General features: G+C 50.3%; 5 protein-coding genes and 1 non-coding gene across 6 annotated transcripts; 2 read left to right on the top strand and 4 right to left on the bottom strand.

Annotated features, from left to right (window-relative positions):
- Window positions 1–263: 263 nt before the first annotated feature.
- Window positions 264–1,109, bottom strand: BO66DRAFT_387659 (SCP2 sterol-binding domain-containing protein). Its single transcript, XM_025646360.1, has 3 exons — window positions 908–1,109; window positions 621–830; window positions 264–551 (listed from the first exon to the last, which is right to left on the bottom strand). Exons 1-3 carry the CDS (start codon window positions 921–923, stop codon window positions 388–390), a joined length of 390 nt encoding a protein of 129 aa, XP_025508651.1. The 5' UTR covers window positions 924–1,109; the 3' UTR covers window positions 264–387.
- A 976-nt stretch (window positions 1,110–2,085) lies between these two features.
- BO66DRAFT_311565 (cytochrome P450) lies at window positions 2,086–3,991 on the bottom strand (the record flags this gene model as incomplete). Its single annotated transcript, XM_025643329.1, has 6 exons — window positions 2,086–2,159; window positions 2,215–2,548; window positions 2,642–2,965; window positions 3,016–3,160; window positions 3,220–3,710; window positions 3,788–3,991. The coding sequence occupies 6 exons, from the start codon at window positions 3,989–3,991 to the stop codon at window positions 2,086–2,088; spliced, it is 1,572 nt and encodes a 523-aa protein (XP_025508652.1).
- Window positions 3,992–6,643: 2,652 nt separating this feature from the next.
- BO66DRAFT_433940 (DEAD/DEAH box helicase) lies at window positions 6,644–10,344 on the top strand (the record flags this gene model as incomplete). The annotated part of the gene is made up of 4 exons (XM_025650735.1): window positions 6,644–7,950; window positions 8,005–8,776; window positions 8,837–10,276; window positions 10,333–10,344. The coding sequence occupies 4 exons, from the start codon at window positions 6,644–6,646 to the stop codon at window positions 10,342–10,344; spliced, it is 3,531 nt and encodes a 1,176-aa protein (XP_025508653.1).
- Window positions 10,345–11,018: 674 nt separating this feature from the next.
- BO66DRAFT_t14 lies at window positions 11,019–11,123 on the top strand. Its single transcript has one exon. It is a non-coding gene; the product is annotated as a tRNA-Leu (tRNA).
- An 828-nt stretch (window positions 11,124–11,951) lies between these two features.
- Window positions 11,952–13,616, bottom strand: BO66DRAFT_387663 (Ran family GTP-binding nuclear protein). Its single transcript, XM_025646361.1, has 5 exons — window positions 13,395–13,616; window positions 13,055–13,147; window positions 12,822–12,975; window positions 12,556–12,761; window positions 11,952–12,496 (listed from the first exon to the last, which is right to left on the bottom strand). The coding sequence occupies exons 1-5, from the start codon at window positions 13,455–13,457 to the stop codon at window positions 12,365–12,367; spliced, it is 648 nt and encodes a 215-aa protein (XP_025508654.1). The 5' UTR covers window positions 13,458–13,616; the 3' UTR covers window positions 11,952–12,364.
- Window positions 13,617–13,934: 318 nt separating this feature from the next.
- BO66DRAFT_387664 (putative 26S proteasome non-ATPase regulatory subunit Nas2) lies at window positions 13,935–15,318 on the bottom strand. The gene is made up of 4 exons (XM_025646362.1): window positions 15,069–15,318; window positions 14,921–14,993; window positions 14,512–14,870; window positions 13,935–14,452 (listed from the first exon to the last, which is right to left on the bottom strand). The coding sequence occupies exons 1-4, from the start codon at window positions 15,228–15,230 to the stop codon at window positions 14,321–14,323; spliced, it is 726 nt and encodes a 241-aa protein (XP_025508655.1). The 5' UTR covers window positions 15,231–15,318; the 3' UTR covers window positions 13,935–14,320.
- Window positions 15,319–15,601: the final 283 nt, after the last annotated feature.

Below are 15,601 nucleotides of genomic sequence, written 5' to 3' on the forward strand. Positions count from 1 at the left end.
TCCAGCCCATGCACATTCTGTACGCAGTACCCCCTGCTCAATATGGTACACTGGCAAAGCCACAAGCAATCATTTTGATTACATCCATCGCACCCGACGTGCATGAGTCTTTTCCATTTCCACAAGGGGATTGCCGATTTCACTATCCCTGTCTGCCTCGGAAGTTGAGACACCCATATCCAGAACATCCTCTACAGCAGAATCCCGGCCCTTCATTCGAGAAGGGATAACGGACTGTCGCGCTCGTCATGATAGTTATGCTGAGTATGCAAGTCCTTCTAAATTCTTAAGTTGGCCTATCAATCTTCTGCTGGAAATAGCTATACAGGAAGGGCAGAGAAACGCGTGTAAGACGAAAAAAATCGATCCAGAAATCCAAAAGGGTATCTATAGCTTGGCCTTGCTCTGGGCCTTCTTCAAAACAGGCTCCATCTTGGTCGCCTTCATGATGTTGCCCTTGATCTTGAGCTTACCACCCATGAATAAGCGCTGAGCATTGGCCTTGCCGCTAACAAGGGAGCCGAAGTCCTCATCAGAAAGCGAGAGAGTGACTGTCGCAACAAGATTAGCATTCCGACAGAGTGCGGTTGTACGGACCACGAGAAAAGCGAGGTACTTACCGTCAGCTTTTCCACCCTGGGGGGCGGCCCCCTTTCCCACGACTCCCTTGTCCTTGAGATCTAGGTACCAACTCTCCTCTTTACCCTCGGAGTTTTTGAGGCTGAAGGAGACCACGGCCTTGGCCTTATCAATGGCGTCTTTGCGCTCGCCGGCGTCCGACTGCAGGGCAGCGTTGATCACATCGAATGCGGCGGAGGAGGGAAATGCGTCTGTAGAAGCGGCATTCGCGTTAGCCACAGTAAGACAGAAAACTAATGTTTGTTACTGAATCCAGAAATAAGCGTACCGTTCTTGAGACTCATGTTGGCGGTTAGTAACAGAGATGGAAGTCAAGTCTTCAAGGAATGCGAAAGGGTGCTGAAAGGACCGTAAAATTATCGAAGGAGGATCGGAGAGTTCAAAGAAGAACTCAGTGATGAGGATCAAAGGATGTATTAATAAAGTCCGACCCGGGGATTCAGAATTCAGGATTGCAGGATTCAGGCGAGCTACCCCGGAGTATTCGACAGACGGGCGCATGTGAAATAATGGAGGGGTCGCGGGGACCGGCGGTGGGCCGAGGCTGGACAATCCTGTGATTCTTCCGTCACCTGCACCTTCATTAACTGCGTACAGTACAAGGTACAGCAGTAGTGGTCCAGCACCAACTAACTACTTAGGTAACCTAATGGAACCTCACTCTGACTACTCTTTTTTCCAGGCTCTGCAGTATTGTTTAATCCTTACAATCTGAGTCAAGTATCGATACTACAACTTTCTTGCATAGTCCCCCGTTACGCAGTATGATGACTTTTATGTCCTCATTCTTTGTGAATGATGTCAGGTTTCGTCGGGTAGCTGCACCTGGCAGCATACCATGCTGCCTACAGTACTACTGTACTTCACACCGCAAGGAGTCGAAAGAACACACTTGTCAATCAAGGCATAGCTGATCGACAGCTGCACGCCTTCATCGCGGTCTTAAACTTTGGTCTTCGTGACCATAAGTTTGCGCTGCGATAATGATTTACCCTGAATACCCTGAAGATATTCTTCTGATACTTCGTGCATATGCCTTATTATCCGTTCACTGTTACGTCAAATTATTATGGTTAACAATTCAAAACTTGCTCTGATACAGTTCTAGAAGAAACTCATTTTGTGATGCTGACTTATGCTTCGTTCTGGTTCACAGTTCCTCTTTACAAGACATCTGGGGCCAGCCCACATCCCAAGAAGTGGACATTGTCCCCGTACAAGAATACAAAAAGGCAAGATCAAGACAACAGTAAACTGGCAGACAGAAATGGTACCAAGTGCTTTTTCCTTGCTTCATCGATGGCACACCACACCTTTTACACACTCCTTGCACAGCTCTTTTTTCTCTCTCTCAGGAGTCAGCACCTTTCTCATTCGATATGTGGATGAAACAAGACAATTTCTAGAGAACGGGGAGCTTACACAGACTCGAGCCTCGCTCGGACATCAAACAATGATGTCCTCCTTGCGGCGGACAGTGAGCTTTGTGGTCACTGGCGGAAGCTGGAATCGGCCCCATCCTAGCGAGCTTGTCAGCACCCTTGGGCCATGAATATGATATCAAAATCCACTTACTATGGATCTTGGGGCGTGTCTGCATGGGCTGGATGTCATACTTGAGCAGCATCTCGGCCATGAGAACTTTGAAGATGTGGGCAAAGATCCAGCGTCCAGGACACTGGCGACGACCATGTCCGAAGACCACATAGGTGTCGCTGGTTGCAGTGATCAGGTTGTTGCGTCTCTCCTCGGTCGGGGTGTGGGGCGCATAGAAGCGGAAAGGGTTGTACTGATCCGGGGAGGGGTAGACGTCCTGGTCGCGGTGCAGGGCGTACTGCGGGATGCCGACCTTAGTACTGAATGGCAGGTGAAGTCCGTTGCCAAGTTTAACACCGTTGGGAGCCACGACCTGGTGAATGCCAAGATGTCGGTTAGTATTGCCGGATGGAACAATGAATGGGGGTTCAGAGCAACACAGAATGAGAGAGTAACGGATGCTGACCTTTCGAGTAGGAGAGACGGCATTAATACCATTCAGCCGAAGGCTCTCCTTCACAGCACTCTCAAGCAAAACAGCCTTTTGGAGATCTTCAGCAGTCCAAGAACCATCCGAGGGGATGGACTGCATTTCCTCGCAAAGGAGACCAACCAGGTTCTCATCAGAATAGCTAAGAATATCCAGAAGGACACTGGTAGCTGAAACACCACTAGTGTGAACACCAGGGAAATTAATCATGAAAATGCGATATGCCAGCCACATGGTAGTGAGCTCCATTGGCCATTTGCTCCGCATACCGGCCTGGATGAGCAGGTCCAATAGGGATCCCTGGATTATATCAGCAAATGAAAACCAAAGACACACGATGGGCATCTTACTTTTGTCTTGAGGGTCTGCTTCAGAACGTCGGGGTCAGAAGCCTCCTTCTGGTCCTGAATCTTTTTCTCGATGATGGGTTTCAGATGAGCATGGAACACTCTCTCATAGTATCGGTTGACCAGTCCGACGAGAGGGCCAACGACCCTTGTGAAGGAGTTAGGACTTCTGTGAAGACATGCAATGGTGGGATAGGGCACACTTACGGATGGAGGAAAGCTGGAAAGGCTTTGATAACATTCGCACCGAAGACGATAGCATTGGAGCAGTGTGTCAGGGCCGCCAAAAGAGCCTTGTCATCACTGTTGCCAGGCCCAATTGCGAGCACGTTGATCATTCGGCCGGCAGTCTTTTCCATAAACGAATACAGAGGAACTTGCACCCAATTTTCGGTGTCTTCGCCCCAGAACTCGGACAGGCAGGCACGCGCCTCCTCGGCCAGAGACGCGGCAACGGACGGGGTCTTCAGGGTCTCCGATAGATCCTTGCTGATAAGTTTGACATAAAAGTCGTACTTCTCGGCGAAGGCAAGGGGCCAACTTGTGTATGCAAGCTGAAAGAAATCTAGGATATGGGCCTTGAAACTGAATTCGGTCTCCTTGGCAAAGAGAATGGCGTTCGATTCCTTGATAGGAAGCAAGACCTCATCACCTTCGTTCACGCTCGGCATCACAAACGGTTTGTTGTTCTTGGAGTACTAAGAGGCGAAAGAACACAAGTCAGCCAAGGTATCACTCACATATGCTGGCCTTTGTTTCAGGGTCATGGAGGAACCTTTTCATATCCATCCTTAATGAAAGCGATGGGGTTGACACCGATAAAGCGCTCAGTGGCTCGACCAAAGAATCCTTTCTTGCTCAGAATCCAGGGGATTCCTTCAGGAACAGGGGACCTTTCAAACAGCTTGGCGATGAGGCAGGTGATGAAGATCACCACCCCCAAGCCGAGTATGGTGGAGGACTTGGTCTCAAGCAACATCGTGTTCGTTGTTGTTTTTCAGTGTTTGTTGTTGTTTTCACACGGACTTGAGGATCAACGAACGAAGAAGAGAGGATGTGGTGGAAGAAGAAGAAGAAGAAGAAGAAGAAGGAGAAGAAGAAGACGAGTTCAAATGATCAAGAGAAGGACTGTTATATACCCCATACTCTGATATTTTCTTCCACAGTCACAGTTTTCAGGATATCGGCATCTCTCAGTTCCGAAATAACTTCTTTGTCTGAGCAGGGCTTATCAAAATTACTCTGAGACGTTCACTAGCCTCTATTCCTGGTATGGTTCTCTCATTGGCTCACGGACCACGAGTTTGGATATATGATTTTGATATCAAAACTACACAGCCAATGACAGTGCCTCGTCGCACCATGAGCCAGGGCTACCAGTGAAGGAAATTCACAGCTACCGGCCTGATGAGGGGATTTCCCAGCCACGTGGGGAAGTGGAGCTGAAAGCCCTATCTCTGGTGATATTCAGGTACGACTAAATTGTTGAGGGGAGATAAGGGAAGAAAACGGTCACAGCAACAGGCCTGACACTTTTTCGTCCAACTTTGTGGGGTACATACAAATGCTACAAGCTCAAATATCAGTCCATGCAAACGACGGCCAAACAACTAGGAGCTACTCCTCGGGGCCGCCTCCACAATCCACACTCAAATGAACTGAACTCTGCAGACAACTTGGCAGCTAGATTTATCTCAAGCAAAAGAAATCACGGGCTCGGCTATGACACTCGAATTGGGTTGCAAATTCGTCTCCAGCAAGGTACATTCTTCCGAGTCTGAAACATGACGATGCGATGCCGAAGGACACCTGAGAGGACGCGCTCCCGACAACTCGCGTACTAGTCATTGGCAAAGTTGGATGAAAATCAGATCCAGGCTTGGGCTGCGAGATTGAAACCAGACATAGTCATGCCAATCTCATATGGTCTGAAAGGTGCTGATTCTATCCTACGTTGACCCAGAGCCGCTCTCAATCTGCTATGCAGAAGAGTCGCCTGCTTGCCAAGGAGTTCATAGAAATAAGCATTGCTTGGGGTGAGCCCAGTCATACCGAGCTTTGGTCTGTAGTAGCCGCGTTCGTCTCCTGGTAACTTATTGGCTCATCGTCTAATCGGCCTTCTTCTCACCTAAGGTACTAGCTCTACGGCAGTGTTTCTCGTCTTCATGGGGGCACCAACAGCAGGCACCGAGAACAAGATCGAGCGATGCAAGCACATTCCGGCATAAGAATGACGAAGAAGACCGTGGCATATTCTTTGCTTCATAGCCGTTGAGTCAAAACGGTGACGTTTGCGTCATCTCTGTTGAGATGCGCCTAGGGAGATATGAGCCGAACCCATTCTTATGCATTTGCTATTGCGACCATGCAGCTGGACCTCAGCTACTCGAGATAAGAAGTGCCCCCAAGATCGTCTGGAACCTATATTGCCTAGACCTGAAGAAGAAACGGCACCTCGAAATACCTCCCACCCAATGATTTGTCCTGTGTCTTCCACGGTCAAAATCTTCGGCACGTATAGAACGGAATGCCTATGCATGGAAGCCCTTCATATTCTTCATCGTACAATTTTCGTCTTTTTCGTCTCCGATGACACAATTGAGCGTCTCCGAGAGATTAGTCGGGGGAAGATAATGCAGAGGGGATAGTAGAAGGAATGCTTGTGATTGACGACAGGCTTGATGAAGTTGATGGTTAACTTATAGTTTGCATCTGCGCGCTAACCCCCGGATGTGGCTGGTGCTGGACTTTCTACTCACCAGCCACATTCCTCTGTGGCTGACCCCTCCCTCGATCATTAGACGTGTACGGAGTACGGAGTAGTTAGTCAAGCCACAGACGCCACAGACCATCTGGCATGGTCATGCCCCGTACAGAAGTCATGAATCATCGGATTAACAGCTCACGAGTGAGTGGATGATAAGAATATATAAAGTTGATAGATCACTTTTCTTAACACAGCGGAGCCTTAGGGGGAAGAAAACCAAAAATAAAACACAACAATACAATACATAAAGGGCAACCTGAAAAGTGGAAGCAAACAAAAACAAAAAAAAACAACCCGCCAAAGATTGCCACCAGAAGAGCCAACTCGGAACCGCCAACGTCCCTTTCCCGTCAACTCAATTAATTCACTACCGTGTTATCTCCACCTCAGCTCTCTGCTTGCCTTTCCTCATCCATTGAAGTCAACGCAGAACTAATCTCTGTGGTTACGGTCACTGTCTGGACCGGAATTGACCGTGCTGGAGACTATCATTCACCGCAGGGTCGGCGTCATTCTGATCGCAGGGCGTGTTGCCAAGACATCCTCACTCCTCAATCCTCACAATTTTGACGCTCTCCACTCCACTTCTCCATCCAACTGCCTTACTTTAACTCGTACTACTACTTCTCTTACTTAAAATCCCAGCTTAACCACTTAAAGACAGCCATCCCCCAGTCTTGTATCTTCTCTGCCTTTTGCTACCTGGAATACCCTTGTTCTCTGCTTCCATCTCTGTCTCTACATCAAGCACTCTCAAAGTTGTTCTGCTGCTGCTAGTTCCGCCGCCTTTGGTCGGTCGTGGTCTCGACCGGCGCTGCCCGCGCGTGTGTGCCGTGTTGGCTTTCTCCAGAACCAGCAGCTACCATGGCTTCACGCAACAACGATGAGGCGATCCGGGAGGTCCTAGAAGATCTTGAGCTTCAACATGTCATTCTGCAAAGTTTGGAAGAAGAATGCCCCGACGCAGAGCAAGACAGACAAGAGATCTTAGATGTCATTGAGGGCCTAGAGACGCGACTGGCGGTCCTACGCGGGGAGCCCGTCGGCAGAACCGCCAATTCATCTCCGTCCCCCACGCGGAGCTCTAGTATGTCAAGAACATATTTTGACGGCGTTCCAGCCTTCCCTCTTGACAATCCTACGTCCTCTTCGCACAGTGCTGAACGTGCTGCCCGCTCCTTCCCCGGCTCTCCTCTCAATCGAACCAGTCGCAAACGTCAACTATCCACATCCTCTATCGAGGGTGAACACGATGACGGGGACGATGACTCGGATGATCTGGAGGCGCCAATCAGGCGAGAGCAGCGGAAACGGGTTCGTCGCCGCTTGAGCCCTGGTTCTATCTCAAGTCGTCGCTCGGCGGAGGACGAATCCGATGAGGGACTGGACGATGGCAATGACGAGCTGCGCAGGATGCTAGGCCTGGACAGCTTCCGTCTAATGCAGGAGGAGAATCGACGAGCAGAGCGGTGGCTCAAAGCGCAAAAGGAACAGGAACGTCGCGATGCTGAATTTGCGCGCCAGCTTGCGCAGGACGACAGTATCACGCCGCACTCGGCGTTGGCTCGGAGCCCTCCACCTCTTACTGTTCCTAGGCCCCCATTCACCGCTCCAGCTCATAGCAGGCCTGTGCCTCATGCAACCCCTGCATTGTACATTCCAGGCAGTTTTCCCGAGGGACCTCAGCCTCCAAAGCGCCTGCCACCCACTGCGCCTCATTATGATGGCTATAGAGAGTCGAAAGTTGTCACGCTACCGGACGACAGTGATGATAGTGACATCGCAGAAATTGACGGCCAGGATTTCAGACCCAATCTTCTCCGTCCCCCGCTCTCACCGAGAAAGGGTCGCCAGGTATCCAATGACCGCTTCGACACTCATTCTGCAGCATGGAGAAATGGCAAGATGGGTCCGAATGGTCCAAATGATCTTCGAAGCGCCTACTCTCCCTACCTGAATGGACTTGCAGCCGGCCCCAGTGCCTTGGGTCCACCTAGTTCTCGATTCGGGCCTAAAGTCCTGCCCAGTACCATGGCACGACTGAACTCCGGCTCTAGTATGCTCAATGATATGTCAAGCACCGTATCTCAGGCAAGCAGGATCATTTTCGGAGGGTCGGACATCTCGTTTATGGGCCCTGGCGGCTACGAATCAGCTCTGGATTACATGAAGTGAGTACGCTCTGTTGACTTCAAAGGAGGTTTGCTAATCAAGCCCATGCGCAGTGATCTCTACGGGTATGGAGAGGATCCAAAGCAGACTAAAGAGGAAATTATGAAACTCCTAGAGTCTATCAGACCCGACTCTGAAATTTCTAAGGAAAATCGCGAAGGGACCCCTGGGGCACTCAAATTTACACTCCTGGAGCATCAGAAACTTGGTCTCGCGTGGATGAAGTCGATGGAGGAAGGGGAAAATAAAGGTGGAATTCTTGCTGATGACATGGGTCTTGGAAAAACTATTCAAGCCATTGCTCTCATGGTGTCACGGCCTTCCACCAACCCTGAGCGAAAGTCTACGCTGGTTATCGCTCCTGTTGCATTAATTCATCAGTGGAAGAGAGAGATCCAGAGGATACTTAGACCTGGAAAGCATCAGCTTTCAATCCATGTCCTACACGGCGACAAGCGGACTACGACTTTCAAAGATTTGAAGAAGTACGATGTGGTCCTGACTACTTTCGGGACTTTGGCAGCCGAGTTCAAGAAGCTAGAGAAAGCCGAGGAGATCAAAAAACATGACTCAGATCTGGGCATGGGCCTCATGAAAAACTTACCTTGCTTAAGTCCTCTCTCCAAATGGTATCGGGTCATTATCGACGAAGCCCAGTGTATCAAGAACAGGAAAACCAAATCTGCCATGGCGTGCTGCACTCTTCATTCCACGTATCGGTGGTGCATGACCGGTACCCCGATGATGAACTCAGTGGATGAACTGCAGTCGCTTTTGAAGTTTCTGCGGATCGCGCCATATTCCAACCACGAGAAATTCCAACGTGTGAGTCTGGCTCGTATTGCTTCTTCTGCTGATGACCGATGACTAACTTTGATCTCCAAGACTTTCACAAATCCCCTAAAGGGTAGTCCCGCTGGCCGCGAGAAGACAATGCAGGCATTGCAGGTTCTGCTCAAAGCAGTTCTTCTACGGCGCACCAAGACTTCCAATATTGACGGTAAACCCATCCTACAGCTACCGCCCAAGGTGTCCGAGAGGGTGCATGCTGTCTTCAGCGAGGAAGAGGATGAGTTCTACAAAGCCCTCGAAACCCGCACTCAGCTTCAGGTCAACCGATACATTGAAGAGGGCACCATGGGGCGCAATTACTCCAGCATCCTTGTGCTGCTCCTCCGACTCCGACAGGCGTGCTGTCATCCGCATCTGATCAAAGATTTCAGCATTGAAACTCCTGTGACATCAGATGAGTTGGACCTTGTCGCAAATGCCAAAGCTCTTAGCGATGAGGTTGTTACTCGACTGAAGAACAATGACGACCTCGAATGCCCAATTTGTATTGATGCTGTTGAGAATCCGGTGATTTTCTTTCCTTGCGGTCATGGAACTTGTGCAGAATGTTTCTCAAGAATCTCAGACCCTGCAGTTGCAGTCAGAAACGGAGTCGATGGCGCCAATGAGATCAAATGCCCCAACTGCCGCGGTAAAGTGGACCCCAAGAAGATTACTGATCACATCTCGTTCAAGAAGGTACACTGCCCCGATTCGACAGAAGGGGGTGAGGAGGTTCCTGAGCCAACAGATGGGGCGGCGAGTGAGGATGACAGTGATGATGACAGTGATGATGATAGCCTGTCTCGGTTCATCGCCGATGACGATGAGGACTACGGTGGTAGCAGGACACGCAAATCCAAGGGTAAAAAGCCACAGAAGACCAAGAAGACCCTTGCCCAGCTCCGCAAGGACGCCCAGAAGAACCAGAAGGCTAAGCGCAAGTATTTGCGCCGTCTTGAAAAGACCTGGATTCCGAGCGCCAAGATCGAGAAGACGATGGAAATCCTCCGAGGCATCAGCAGCAATGACAGCAGCGAAAAGACCATCATTTTCAGTCAATTCACATCTCTGCTTGACCTGCTCGAGATCCCCATTGCGCGTGAGGGCTGGGACTATCGGCGCTACGATGGCAGTATGAAACCTGCGGAAAGAAATGCGTCTGTCATAGAATTCACGGACAATCCCGACTGCAAGGTCATGCTGGTATCCCTCAAAGCCGGTAACTCCGGATTGAATCTGGTCGCCGCCTCACAGGTAATTATCTTCGATCCTTTCTGGAACCCTTACGTGGAGGAGCAGGCTGTCGACCGTGCTCATCGTATTGGGCAAGCACGCCCGGTGCAGATCCATCGCATCGTGGTGAAGGGCACGGTTGAGGACCGAATTCTCGAGCTTCAGGACCAGAAGCGCGAGCTTGTCGAGGGAGCGTTGGACGAGAAGGCCTCGAAGAATGTTTCCAGATTGGATACTCGGCAACTGCGCCATCTTTTTGTAAGTCGACCACCGTATATTCCCAGAGCGCGCTCATACTAACGGATTTTGTTTAGAATATCCATTAATGTGGCCGACACGGTCTTATTGTTCAGTCAAGATTGCAGGCGTTGACGTTTCTTCTGGCGCAATCAGTACCATAACGATACCCTGGGTTTTCTCGTTTGTTTCTCTTTCGCGTGCTGCTTTAGTGTTTTTCGAATTGGCGCCGCGCTCTCTCGATGACATATACATGGGTTGGAAAGTCTGCATCTAGATCGCTCTGCATCGAGGTCGGTAATTTAGTTGAATGAAGGCCATACAGTATGTACATGCAGGAACATAGCTTAAGAGCCATAGGCCGATGGATTTTGCTTTCTTGCCCCCCTTTCGATCTCGGTGAGGTTAGACTGTGCCACAAACTCGTAGATCATGGTGTGTCTGCGAATGGCTGATTAGCGGCAGCACTCATGATATGCATGTCATAAATAGGACATATAATTCAAGAATCCTTTCAATTCAATCCAGCCCGACTCTCACTCATACAGAAAGGAAAATACCTGGTGCCACCCACTTAGTCCTAAACTTCCCAACGAATTTCTCCCAGCAGTACATAACCAACCATGCAATGTGCCTCCTCCTCCTCCTCCTCCTCCTCCTCCTCCTCCTCCTCCTGATACACCACAAACATCCCCCACCCTCAAGCTCCAGATCCATATGTAATGTGATAGTCACAACCCGGCCTCACAATTTTTAACGCAAAGGCAAGGTGGCCGAGTGGTCTAAGGCGCTAGTTTTAGGAATTCCTTCTTGACGGAACGAAAACCACTAGTTCGAAAGAGCATGGGTTCGAATCCCATCCTTGTCATTTTTGCTGTTTTTTCTGGCTGGTTCTAGTTAGTTAGCTAGCTGGGTAAGGGCAGGGCAGGGAAGGGAAGGTAAATCTTGGGGCTGCGTGTATGTTCAGCAACAGGCTTGTGCTGTTTGTTCATCAACTACTACTATCCACGACGCTATGCTTTGGATTGTCGAATGCGGGCATCGTCACGTTTAATAAACTTCATAGGTTTTGCATTGCACTGTACCGCACTCACTCACTCACTCACTCTATTGGAATTCGCCAGGCAGGCGGCGGTGGAGGAGAGGGGGGAGGGTGGGTTGTTTGTTTGTCAATGGCCCGCGCCCGCGCCCGCGCGCTCGCCGGCGGTGTTGGCTGGCTGCTTTGTTCCTCGGCTGGATAAATGGCTGGCGGACGGCTGGCTGGCTGAGGGGTAAGGTAACGTTCAGGGAATCCGCCATCAAGCTGGAGGCTTACTAGGTGACTATCCCGTAGCGAAGGCCCGGGTTGACTGCCCCCGTCGTTGGGTCTCAATCTCAACCCAACTGCTCTCCCAGCTTCTGGGTTGTCGGTGACGTCACTCTTTTCGGTTCGTGGTCTCCTCTTCTTGGGGGGGGGGGGGGCTACGCTGGATGATTACGGTTAGCCTGGTGGATTGCATAGGTAGGTTTAGTGGGTGGTTTGGGGTGATTGGGTATGGGTTATGGCGTTGAAGTGGGAATTTTGCGGGAGGGTGCAGTGCGGGTGGGAGATATATCTGCACTTGAGGTTATCCCTCCTGCATGTTGACAAGATCTATACCTACGGAATGCCCTCATCTACGACCCATCGATTTTGAAGATTTATCTATTTGTTGTTTGCTCGAAAGTCTACTCAATAATACCTTCCCAAAGCCCAAGAAAAAAAATCCAGTCATACTTTTTGTACCTATTATGTGCGACTTCGCGTATTTTTTGCTCTCTTGCTGCTGCAGGCCCGTCATCCGTGTGGCAAAGAAGTTAAAACTTGAACTGTGTGTTGAAAGAGATAATAAGGAGTCTAGACTACTAGTGGTAAATGTTGCAAATGCATAATCATGCTCCGACCCCGTCTTCCTCGCGGCCCAATTTTGCTCCGCCTCCTGACTGCTGATCGATCGTGGCATTCGTGATTCCCAGATTTCGCAAACGGTACCGCGCCCCCCCCCCGGGCGATGCCCGGGGTGCGAGCACGACCGCTATGAGAATAAATCTACCGGGGAGACCCCCGGAGCTTTATCATGGACCGCACGCTTACAAGTCGGCGTCATCCTCATCGGGCAGGGGCAGGGCAGAGGCCGCCTCCATCTCCTGCTGGTACTGTTTCATGAGATCGGGGTTGACAGCGACCTCGGGGGGAGCGAGGGCGGGAGCCGCGACGAATTCCTGGTAATCATTAGCGCGCCGTTCAGAAGTGTCGACCGGAGTAAGAAGTATAGACTCACCAGCTGGGGGTTGCCGACCAACTTGCGAGCGAGCCAGAGGAAGGGCTTCTCGAAGTTGTAGTTGGACTTGGCGGAGATGTCGTAGTACTGGAGGTTCTTCTTGCGGTGGAAGGTGATGGTCTTGGCCTTGACCTTGCGCTCCTTGACATCGACCTTGTTACCGCAGAGAACGATGGGGATACCCTCGCAGACACGGACGAGATCACCTGGGATAGTGTCAGTCATGACCCTGAGATAAACAGCGCTCGGTGTGGAAGAACACTTACGGTGCCAGTTGGGGACGTTCTTGTAGGTGATACGGGAGGTAACGTCGAACATGATGATACCGCACTGTCCGTTGATGTAGTAACCGTCGCGGAGACCGCCGAACTTCTCCTGACCAGCAGTGTCCCATACGTCGAACTGGATGTGTCCCAAGTTCTGTTCACAGAGGTTAGTCCTGGATACCGAACAAAGACGGCGAGCCCCGGTCAAAGCGGGGTTGGCTGGCGGGGCATACGGTGTGGAATTGGAGAGGGTGCACTTCGACACCGAGGGTCGCGATGTACTTCTTCTCGAACTCGCCAGTCAAGTGGCGCTTGACGAAGGTGGTCTAGAGAGGTTTGAAGGTTAGCTATGGCGTCTCGTATCATCGGGCTGATAGGTAATCAAGTTTTTCTGCCGGTGGTTGGAGGATGAGGATGGCCGGAACACAGAGATAAACAAGGCACCGTAGCACCACTGCATTATTCCACAGTTTCCACAGTGGACGAAAAGGGAAACCAAGAGTCGATATATCATATATATCATATCACAAGAAAGCAGAAGAAATGCAGGAGGGGTATTTGATGGATACTTGCCTTTCCGGTACCACCATCACCGACAAGGACGAGCTTGAAGGTTGGTACTTGCTGGTCAGCCATGGTGAAGGGTATGTGAGAGATTTAGTAAAGTAGAAGCAAAATGAGTGCGAAAATCGAGAAGTCGTCAAGCCGATGCGACAGCTGATGGGGAGTGAGAAAAGACGTTCGAAAGAACGGGAGTGGAGGAGGAACAAGAAGAGTGAGTGGGTGGGATGGTTTCTTCTACCAGTGATGGAATTTTTGCCGCGAGTCGGTCACCAAAGCCTCCACTCACGTGCCTCCTCGCCGCCTCAGGCCGCCATGCCCCGCCGTTCTTTCGATTTCTACGCCCACCGCAAATCGCCCGATTCTGCGGAAAAATACATAGTGAGAGACAAGCAGGATACATAGGTAGGTAGGATAGGTAAATCAATTAGATAGGCTGGCAGAGGACATGAATCTGTTCAACTACGCACAGTCATACGAATACTACCAACATAACCGTTCTATATTGCTTCCTTTTGCAGTCCTCGGAAGTTTCCATCCAGTGGATGCAAAGTTGCCAAGTGCATTTTCCACCTCCCATCCTAGCTCGCTTCGATCACGAAGCACACTTGCTTCCCTCTCGTTCAGTGAAGCAAGACTTGCACCCAGGAATTCAATTGACAATGTCGAGATAGAACCTTGTTGAATTCCCGTGCTTCGTGCTATTGGCGAGAAGACCACTACTCATTATGGCAACGTCGAGAAGGAGGATTGCATTAAACCTATTCATCATAATCCGTTTTTTCCTCATGGAGACGGATTGAAACGCCACCCTAGATGCTCCTTTGAAATTGCTCAAACACAGAAAGGAAAGTCATGAAACCATACCACATGCATCGTGATAGGGACGAAATGAATCATGCATGGTAATGCCAGTACTCATGATGAACTCGCTCGTATCATAGAGGAACTAGATGACAACCTAACAGACCTCGACCACCCCAATCACGGCGAGGAGTGAGCGCCAGGCTGAGCTCAAGATCATTGGCCGAGTTCGTATCCTTTCTGGTGATGATGACCGCCACGGGGCGCTAATTTCAGGTTAGTCAAAGAAGCCTAGGAGACAGAAGACACAGAACGAGAAACGTACCCCCTCATTTTGCTGGACAACCTGAGCAACTTTCGACAGACGTTCGTGGTTCAACCAGTTCACACTTCCAAAATTCCGTACAGTATCGCCAGCTTTAAGTCCGGCTTGATCCGCAGGGCTTCCAGGGACAACACTATTGACTTTCGCAAAAGGAACTCCGGCAGCCTCGCTCCCTGCAGCGTCACTGCCGGCTGCACTGGATGGTACAGCTTGCGTATTATTGGTGTTGCCATCGGATGGTGCAGTAGCCTGCGCACGCTGCAGGCTCGCGAAATGATCATGTATTCCCTTCTCGAGAAGCGACATTACTTCTTTATGATCCGTTCGTAGTCTGATGATGCGCGCTCGGGTGGTTCGTACTATCGGAGATCTTAGCATGAGGACTGTAGACAAGGCGATCGAGACTGACTTTGGGCGACATCTATGTCATCTCGGGGGTATCCATCGAACGTCGTCAAAGAGGTGTTCATGTGAACGCCATGCTATGTGATGCATGAGTAGATTAGTACCCGGCTTATAGGCAAGAGGGAGCAGAGGAGGTAAGTGATGGTGCGTACGGAGCTGAGCACGCTGCTAAGAGCTGAGAGTTCCGCTTCGATGCGTTCTTTCTCTTGCATGAGATCGACGACACCGAGCTTGGATAGATCGCGAGCCGGAGCCTCTCCGGACGTAGGTCCGGAGGCGACTGTAGGAGCATGGATGTTATTGTTGTTGTCCATGGATATTCCCATGCTATTTTGGAAAGGAAGATGAGTGTAGGTTCAACAAGGTTGGATGGACTCTCGCGACACCAGAATTGGGACAGTCGGGAAGATGACGGTGGTGGGTCTGGCCGCGGCGGGAAAATCTGGGGGAATTTCCCCTCTCGGTAAGCCGACATCAAAATATTTACTAAACTAGTAGTTGAATGTCTGCACTCACTGCAGCACTGTCTGCTACCATGCACAATGCACATTACATTACTTACATGATTAGACAACTCTGTAACCAATTGTCTGCCAGTATCACGACTAATAGGATGTCCTGAACTGCACTGCGAGAAGCTTTTAGTAACTGGTGTGACATTTATGCACTACCAGGCATGATAATT

Source organism: Aspergillus aculeatinus (assembly GCF_003184765.1).
Source record: "Aspergillus aculeatinus CBS 121060 unplaced genomic scaffold BO66scaffold_2, whole genome shotgun sequence".
Classification (NCBI taxonomy): domain Eukaryota; kingdom Fungi; phylum Ascomycota; class Eurotiomycetes; order Eurotiales; family Aspergillaceae; genus Aspergillus; species Aspergillus aculeatinus.